The following is a 9402-nucleotide window of genomic DNA, read 5'->3' as shown; positions in this document are numbered from 1 at the left end:
TACTAATGCATGAAAATCCTAACCTCAAAAAAATCACCCGTTACAATAATTTGAGTTATGAATTATATTTTACACCGAAGTTGAGTAAAATGAGTACATTACGAATTTTAAAATTATATGTCTTGAAAAATAACTTACTTTGATAATCGCAGCTGCAACAAATGTATTACGTTCTGTCACAAATGTCGTTTTTTTGTTGTTGTTATACGCATTCGATTATAATATGGACGATCGAAATTTCCTTCCGGCGCTGGTTTGGACCGCCAGGCTAAAGTACAACCGGAACCGGCCATTTATAAAAACATAAATTGAAACTTTTCTTAATTTAAAACTCATAAATATATAGAAAAATAACTTACATACATTAATAACCGCAGCTGCAAGAATTGTAAATATTTGTTCTGTTATAAATGACGCGTTTTATTGTTAATACTTTTATATATGAGACCTGTACAAATTTTGATTTGCTCACTCACAACAAATTTTGCTTAACGTATAGTCGTCTCTCTTCGAAATCATAAAAAACATAAGAAAAAAATGGTCCTGTTTACAGTTAACAATAAATCAAATGATTGTATCTTTCGCAAGCTTCGAGCTGACTTCGATCTATATTTTTGCTACTTAATAGCGAGTCAGCTTAAAACAACGAAACACAGAATAACTGAATTTAGCAGCTTGTGTTGAGTACACCCCTCCCTTTCCCCAGGGTGGGGAAGTGACTTCGTTCTATATTTTTATACCCGAGCGCACTTGTGCACAAGGGTATTATAACTTTGTTCACATAACGGTTGTTTGTAACAGGCAAAACGAATCGAGATAGATATAGACCAATGTATACATAAATGATCAGAATGAAAAGAGAAATCGATTAAGCGGTGACTGTCTGTCCGTCCATCCGTCCGTCCGTCTGTGCACACGATTACTCGAGTAAAAATTGAGATATCTTAACGAAACTTGGTACGTGCACTTCTTTCTGCCGTAGGAGAAATGGTATTGAAAATGGGCAAAATCGGACAATAACCACGCCTACCTCCCATGTAACGGTAATTTTCACAAATACGAAAACTGCGATATTTTAGTAACTACTGAAGATAATTCACTCAAAATTGATATTTACAAAAAGTTTTAGACGACAAATAAGAAAATTATAAATTTTTGGAAAATGGGCGTAGCCACACCCACTTATGGTTACATGTGTATATCTTGGTAACCGCTAGACCAATTTCTTCCAAACTTGGCAGAGTTGTTGGCCTTGACATAACCTACGAAATGGCCGAAAATTTTTAAAATCGGACAATAACCACGCCCGCATCCCATATAACGGTAATTTAGAGAAGTACGAAATCTTCGATAAATCGGTAAATATTGAAGCTAGTGTGTTCAAAATTGATGCTTGCAACAATTCTTTACCAGGAAATACGTTTATGGTAAAATTTTGGAAAATGGGCGTGGCACCGCCCACTTATGATCAAATATATATATCTCGGTAACCGTTCTACCAATTTGTACTAAACTCGGTGTGGTTATTCTACTTGCCACATAGAAGGAAAACGCTGAAAATTTCAGAAATGCTTGAAACTTCAATATTTCGAAATTTAAGGACGCTAATTTACTCAAAATTTATACACCCCGGCTTGCCATGTAGAGGTAGCTTTCGGAAAGTTGAAAAACATATATTTAATACTTGCGCCGGGTATTTAATGTTCGGCTCCGCCCGAACTTAGACTTTCTTACTTGTTTCTACTTAATATCGAGTCAGCTTAAATCAACGAAACGCAGAATAACTGAATTTGGCAGCTTATAATGAGTTCAACCCTCCTTTTCCCTAGGCTGGAGAAGGGACTCCGTTTATCATTTTTGTAACATTAGGTATAGCTTTAATCAGCTTGAAGCAACGAAGTAAATAATAATTGTGTTTAGTTCACCACGCTAAATCATTTTAGAATTATTAAGGTAGAAAACATAAAAAGTTAAACTGATACGCAGTTCACAGTGTTGCCAAGTTGACAATATCTTTGTAATTTGGAAATTTTTGGTACTTATGACGATGGAACAAATGAAATGAAGACTTTCACTCCATTTGGAAGTTTTTTGTCTGAGAACCTGAATCCATCAAACGAAGAATAGCATACAAGATTAAAAACAGGTTAGCTTACAATTAAGTTTGAGGCGTGCGATTAGCTAAATTGTGATTTTTTATATGTAATTAAATATTAATAAAGAGATATTGAAAAGAAATTACATTGGAACCACTTATAAGTTGCCGTACCAATGCACTCTTCTAAGTCAGTCGCTTAACATGAAAATATTTCATGAATTTTAATTTGGGATAGCTCGAATTCGGTGGTAACTATCGTTTAGATAGACTTCACCACTTCTTTTGCTCAGGGTGCGGAAGTGGCTTGGTTTTATATTTTTTCTAATAAATAGCGAGTCAGCTTGAAACAACGAAACACAGAAAAACTGAATTTAGCAGCTTATAATGCGTTCACCCCTCCTTTTCCCCACGGCGGGATATAACTTCGTTCTATATGTTTTCTCCTTAATAGCGATTCAGCTTGAAACAACGAAACAGAATAACTAATTTAGTACATATTATGAGTTCACACCTCGTTTTCCCCACTGTGGGGAAGTGTCTTCGCTCTTTATTTCTGCTACTTAATAGCGAGTCAGCTTAAAACAACGAAACACAAAATAACTGAATTCGGTAACATATTATGAGTTCACCACTCCTTTTCCCCAGGGTGGGGAGGTTACTTTGTTCTTCATTTTTGCCTTTGGGACGATTAAGAGCGAAATTAGGGGACTGGGAAAATTAGGTAGATAATTTAAAAATCCAAATTAGCGTAGTGATTCACAGTGTTGCCAAGTTGACAATTTCGTCATTTGTAAATTTTCTGCTACTTATGACGATATTTGGAATGAAAATTTTTGCCCCATTCGCAATTTCTTTGTCTAAGAATCTGATTCCTTCCAGTGATGAATCACTTATAATAATGAATACAGGTCTTACATCAAATTTTAAGGTATGTGAATAGTTGAATTGTTAAATTGTTGATTTTGTACAGGTAAATATTTAAGATGAAACAATCGAAACTTTAAAACGTGAAGTAAACCAGATAAAGTAATAAATATATTTATGTAAATGAGGAATATATTTGTGTGGGATTTCGTTAGCGTATTAATATATAGATATTCAAACCACAGTATGACATTTTCAGTTACACTAATGCACTTGTCAACATAGGCGCAATAGGGAGGAATAGATTTGAATGGGAGGGAATTCGTTAGCGTATTAATATATAGATAGTAGATGGTGAAACCAAAGCAGGCATTCATAGGCTTATACGGAAATTGGAATAACTCGGCTCTGGAGCCACGGATCGGGTCCATTTTTTGCAGGTGTATTTCTCTTGATGTTAGTAATATGTATTTTGAAAGCAAATCGGACCTTCAATGAAGTTTTTCGGAATAACTCCACTCCTACTCCACCTACTGAAAAAACAAACAAAATGCGCACCTTCCCTTTGAAATACCTTTCGAACAAAAGAAGAATCATTCAAATTGGTTGAGAAACATAGAAGCAGTAGGGAGCAATAGATTTGTATGGGATTTCGTTAGCGTATTAGTATATAGATACTAGCAGACCCAGCGAGCTTCGTCCCGCCCAAGAGTAATTTTTGTATTGAAAAATTTTTGTCCAACATTTTCACCAACAGTTCACGTTCATGATTTTCAGTGACGCATTTATCTTCTAATATTACGGTTTGGTGGTTGTCAGAAGGCATAATTCCATTGCCATCTTAAATAAGCTAGCAAAAGTGTATATGCATACAACGACAGTAAAGCTTCAGTGTGTTTGAAAGGCGTCGCGCCCCTTATAAAATAGCCTCAACTTTCACTAAGAGTATGGGATTGATTTCATATGTACATCTCCATACCATGTTCGAGTACTCTACCATGAACACTTCCAGAGATATGCAGTATGAATATCCGGGTTAGTATGACAGCTGCACGCTACTAAAAATTCAAAAAGAAAAAATAAAGAATTTTTTTTTAGGATAAGGACATCCTAATCGCCAAATTCTAGTACTCTATCGTGAACACTGCCAGAGGTATGCAGCATTAAAAATTCGGTTTGTATGGGAGGTGCCACGCCCCCTTTTCCAATAGCTCAAATTTTTCTTCATGACCATGTGATTGATATCAAAAATCTCCGTACCAAGTTTCAGTACTCTACCACGAACACTTCCAGAAATATGCAGTATGAAAAATTCGGTTTGTATGGGAGGTGCCACGCCCCCTTTTCCAAAAACCACAACTTTTCTCCATGAGTATGCGATTCTTTTCGTATGTCTCCATACCATGTTCGAGTACCCTACCATGAACACTTTCAGAGATATGCAGTATGAAAAATTCGGTTTTTATGGGAAGTGACACGCCCCCAGCACCTAGCGGTATGAAATATATAGTATATACTTAACATCCGATTCTCATACCTACCATATATGCACAAAAAATTTCATAAAGATCGGTCAAGCCGTTTAAGAGGGGCTCGACCACCAACACCGTGACACGAGATTCTCATATAGTAGATTTAATAGTATGTATCTTATTAGTAATTGGAGTTACAAATTTATATATTTATCATTATGAAAAGAAGTATTTCCGTATTACCGGTCAAGAACCCATTTCTATTTTCAACAAAAATGCTACCCGATGCACTAAGCACTCTTTTTGAGTTCACCGAGGAAGGTGGTTCGTAGAGATAATTCATTACCAGTATAAAAATTTGGAAATTCTTTGCGACTATAATAATAATAGATTGGTGCTTACACATTTGTTACTGTTTGACCGGGCTTCTCCTCCGATTTGTGGCATGCGAATTGATGTTGTAACACAAGGGGAGGGACCTACAGATTTACGACGACTCCGAACGGCGATTGTATTTTTATGAGAAGCTGTTTTAATGGTAGAAATAGGCAGAGGGTATTAGAAAACCTTTTTTTATGTTTGGTTGAACCGGACTTGATCCCAGGCTAACCGCTACACCACAGCGGCCGTCTATGATTCCACCAAATGTAAGGACCTTCTTGTCTGGGTATAAGGGGTATCTGTAAATATTTATCCATTTTTTCATCGATTGGCTATCCACGTCTCTACTGGAATCAGTATCAGAGCCTTTGGCGATTTATCAAATATCCAGGTCTCGCTCTTTAATAGAAGCTCTCACTAGAATTCATATGATTCAGCAGCTTTCTCCACGTTAACTGATTTATGGCTCTTATTATGAGTTGCATTCGATTTTCTATCTTCACTGGCTATCGATGATCGAATGTGAAATTCGTATTATGAGCTATGCAGCCGTTTTCGTTGAGTATCGAATTTTCTGCAGAACAGAATTTTGCTGCAGCGAAGTGGTAGAAAATTGTGAAAAATATATGATTTTGCTTTGTTTTATGGCTTTTTTGCGGCTAGACACCAATTTTTATTAAAATCATGCAGGTCTAATGTCGTGAATACTAAACATATGATCGAAAGGCTGGTTGCACTCATGAAAGAAAATCCCAATACTCATGCGTGGAGATGTTGATAGTTTTAAAATATTTTAAACAGATTTAGCTCGAAAGCATTGCTGCAGCAGGTTTTTGTGTAGCGGACGGCTGGTCTACAAACACCTCTTTAGACATGCGGAAGTTTTTAATAAATCCGTAGACGAATTTATAAATATATTGTATGTCAAAGTATATTCAAAAGACTAACCTTAGACATATTCTACTCCTGGCCACTATACTAAGCCCCTATCCTCTGACGAATCGTCAAACAGAACTCTGTTGTACCCATTTTTACCGAGTTTTTATAAACTCGCCTTTTTTACTTCATTTTAGTTTGCACAAATTTAAATAAATATTTATAAGCACACTATTAAGTTTGCCTGATTTAAAAAAATAGCTTCTCACCGGAGAAAAATATACTATTGTGAACAACCTAAACGAGCGAAATTAACAATAGCGCTATTCGTGCGCTATATAGGCCTTTCGCACGAGGCGATTTTTCAGGCAACTCTTAGTTGAAAGTAAAAATCGCCTCGTTCGAACGGCCTTTCAACTAATCGCTTTCAACAAAGTTGGTCGCCAGCCAACTTTGAGCTCGTTCAATTTTTTTTCCGTGCAACCCTGTGTTTGTTTACATTCTGTATACATACCACCATTTTGAAATTGTATTCTGGCGTGGCTTGTTTTATTAAATTTGGGAAAAATATAATTAAAATGAATAAAATTAATGTGATTTCGTTTTTGGAGGTGTGCGAAAAGCACCCATGTTTGTGGGATCCGCGAAATAAATTGTACAAAAACCATTCATTTCGAACATCAGCTCTGAATGCCATAAAGTAGGAGTTGTCTCTAACCCTGTCTACGGAGGAGCTAAAGGGCAAAATTAAGAGCTTGCGTACGATGTATACCAGGGAAGCAGCTAAAGTGGCATCGTCCAGAAAGAGTGGGGCTGGTACGGACGATATATATGTCCCAAGGTTGTCATGGTTCGAGGTGGCGGACCGATTTTTGAAGCCAGTTGCCGAAGGAAGGCCCTCAAAAACTAATATGGTAAGTATTTTTAAATATATTTCAATATATGGGCAGTTCCGGTACGGGCGTTGCATGTCATAAATAGCCATTCATTTTCAGTCAGTAATTAATTAATAAATTCAACGAGTTCTACCCAAATACAGTGTGGATGGTTGACGGGTACTGCTTAGCTATTTGCCCAATGATTTCGGGCTATTGTTTCCGAATGGTTGATCCGATCCAAAAAAAATTCTACACGCACTTGTAGTCAAGGGTCCAAACTTCATTTTAAAACTTAACTTTATAATTTTCAGTCAGTAATTAATTAATAAATTCAACGACTTCTACGCAAATACACTGTGGTCGCCATAGCCGCAGTTATATGCGCAAGAAATGTGGAATACCTTTGAGAATGGAAGAGGTCCAGTGAATAAAAAGACACCTTTACTTAAATAATTCAACACCCTGCTTGGATTTTTTATTAAAACTAGTATCGCCCAGTGGGATTAATAAACATAGTAGGGCTGTCCAGGATGTTGTGGAAATGGACTTCGATTTACAGTTGGTATTGCATTTGCAAATTTTTTGCTTACTACCATGCAAAGCGTGTGCATTTTATTGTTGTGATTTTACAAATGCAAAGAATATGCAAATCCAAGAGCGTATCCAAATATGTATCTGAAGTCAGGCATTGATTTTGCTTTAATTATTAGGTTTTCATTAAATAACGTAATTTCATCAAAACAAAAAGCAGGAACTGCTGTTGGCATCGCTGAAGTTTTATTTGCCACTGCAAATTAGAAACTCTGCTGTTGTACAAAGTTTCGTATTTACATGGTTTTTGTTAGACTAGGCTTTATTTTTACAAAAAAATTAATTACTTTTAAACGAACAAAAAGAAAACTATGAATACTGATGCTCTAATCAAGTGACCTGCAGTATATGTATATCGTTACCTTAATATACAAAGGCCCTAACTCATTTTCATTTCGAGTTCAGATTTATACAAAATCTGTCAAATAGCTCACAATATATCTAATAGAAATTGAAAACAAATATTACAGCGTTAGATAAAAATATTATGTTTAATAAAAAGTTGTACATTGAAGGTACTCATCTTCAAAGTTGAATATCTCTGTCATTAGTTAAGCTATTTAGATAAAACTAAAAATAATTAAAACACAGATACTTCGGTTTCATGCCAACAATAAAGACTTATCTCAAATAAATATGCTTACCTTACGTTGTGTATGCTCTAAAATACAACAAACTCTCTGAATAGAAGGCTTGGAGACATGCCAGATACCGAGGGTTGCTGAACTTAATACTAATTTGTATTAAATAGTTAACTTTTTAACCAGTTAATCATTTTGAACTTAGTGGAAAATTTTTTGTTTGCTTTCGAAAAATGGTGATTCTTTGGTTTGTTACAGTTTCAGAGCTAAGCGTAGTCATTCGAGATAAATACGTTCAATGTACAACTTTTTTTTTGGTTCACTGTATCTATGTTAATATATGTGATATGTATGTACATTCACATTTGGTAGCACATATAAATTTTGGTCCCGATTGGAGTCGCTATAGTAGTAGCGATTTTAGGTACTAGATGAAAACAATAATATTAATTTTTTGAGTCTCCATAGAGGAATCTTAACTTTGGCCCCTGTCCGACACACCTTAACCGTCTCCAATGGTTTGCAACTTACTCCAACGCGCACAAAGGCGCAACAGGAAAAATCTGCGAACAAATGGTTCATTAGGTTTTGAAACAACAAAGAGCTGGTTGCAACTTACTCATCTGCACGATGGTGCACACAATCAAATTCGGCTGCAGCTGCACTTCACCAGAGGATGGAATGGTTCATGAATAAAGTCAAAATAATATGTTTTAGCTTACGTGTATTAGCTCTTAATCACAATACCAGCACAGGTCGGCCAGGAAACAGTAAGGAAATGACCTAATAAATGCAAAACCAACCTATAACACCTTTCATTATTGCATCAAGGTTTTATTTATAGTAACTTCGTTTTGACATTTGACATGAGAACCCTGCACCGCCACCAAAGATTACAACACATTTACATGTGGAGCTTTTAAAGAAAAATTGTGCCGAGTTTCCACTCAGCATTGATTTATATTTTGATTCATGCACTTATGCATAAATATACGAACCTTGATTAGAAAGAAATGATACTCTTCGTGATTTTATCAACATATGAAAATTAAACTAAATATTTAGTTTTCCAGTTTCAATTTTTAATGCATATAATGTGAATAAGTTTACATTTAGTCAAGTTTAGATTTAGTCAAGTTTAGTTAGAAAACTAACAAACAAAAGAACAGCTTAATGGCTTAACAAACCATTTTGTCTTGCCAAGGAACAGCTCCTGAGCCTACAAAATAGTTAGCGAATTTATCGCGAAGTTCCTTTGCACTTCTCGAGTAGTTGTTTGAAGACAATTGCGTCGTTAGTTCTTGTAAGCCCCCTGAAGGAATGCTTCTCCAACTTCCTTGCTGAACTGCTCCTGTGTTTATGTCTTCCTGATCGACTAAGCCAGTTTCATTTAAATTGCTTGTCCGGAGCCAATTATGGAGTGCGCATGCCGTTTTAATTATGCTGTCGGTTTTGTCTAGGGACACAGATATAGGCTTTCGAAAAATGCGAAATCTAGAAGCCATTATTCCAAAGGCATTTTCAACAATCCGTCTAGCTCTCGACAGCCGGTAATTGAAAATCTTTTCCTTGTGAGGCAATGCATCATGCCTGGAATACGGCTTCAAGATCCTCGTTGTTAAGGGGAACGCGTCATCGCCAACGAAGACACCCTTAGTTGG

General features: G+C 36.1%; 2 protein-coding genes across 9 annotated transcripts in view; one reads left to right on the top strand and one right to left on the bottom strand.

Moving 5' to 3' along the window:
- Nucleotides 1-6226: 6226 nt before the first annotated feature.
- The window catches only part of LOC118740422, a 12280-nt gene continuing 9104 nt past the window's right edge, over nt 6227-9402 (top strand). The window contains exon 1 of the mRNA XM_036471965.1: nt 6227-6605. Coding sequence (XP_036327858.1) covers nt 6456-6605 — 150 coding nt within the window. The 5' untranslated portion in view covers nt 6227-6455. The remainder of the gene's footprint in view (nt 6606-9402) is intronic.
- The window catches only part of LOC118740420 (protein ANTAGONIST OF LIKE HETEROCHROMATIN PROTEIN 1-like), a 12134-nt gene continuing 10144 nt past the window's right edge, over nt 7413-9402 (bottom strand). Inside the window, exons 3-7 of one of the 8 annotated variants that reach the window (XM_036471955.1) lie at nt 8464-9392; nt 8361-8405; nt 8243-8304; nt 8099-8168; nt 7413-7601 (exon numbers count right to left, since the gene is read on the bottom strand). In XM_036471955.1, coding sequence (XP_036327848.1) covers nt 8920-9392 — 473 coding nt within the window. In that variant the 3' untranslated portion in view covers nt 7413-7601; nt 8099-8168; nt 8243-8304; nt 8361-8405; nt 8464-8919. Of the gene's footprint in view, nt 7602-8098; nt 8305-8360; nt 8406-8463; nt 9393-9402 lie in introns of those variants that run through there. The other 7 variants (XM_036471959.1, XM_036471951.1, XM_036471958.1 and 4 more) reach the window with 7 other exon arrangements.

This window comes from Rhagoletis pomonella, unplaced genomic scaffold (assembly GCF_013731165.1).
Source record: "Rhagoletis pomonella isolate Grant_MI unplaced genomic scaffold, Rhpom_1.0 Rhpom_scaffold_00006, whole genome shotgun sequence".
NCBI classification, from domain to species: domain Eukaryota; kingdom Metazoa; phylum Arthropoda; class Insecta; order Diptera; family Tephritidae; genus Rhagoletis; species Rhagoletis pomonella.
The sequence above is the reverse complement of the archived record's forward strand: the minus strand, read 5'-3'. Positions and strand labels throughout refer to the sequence as shown.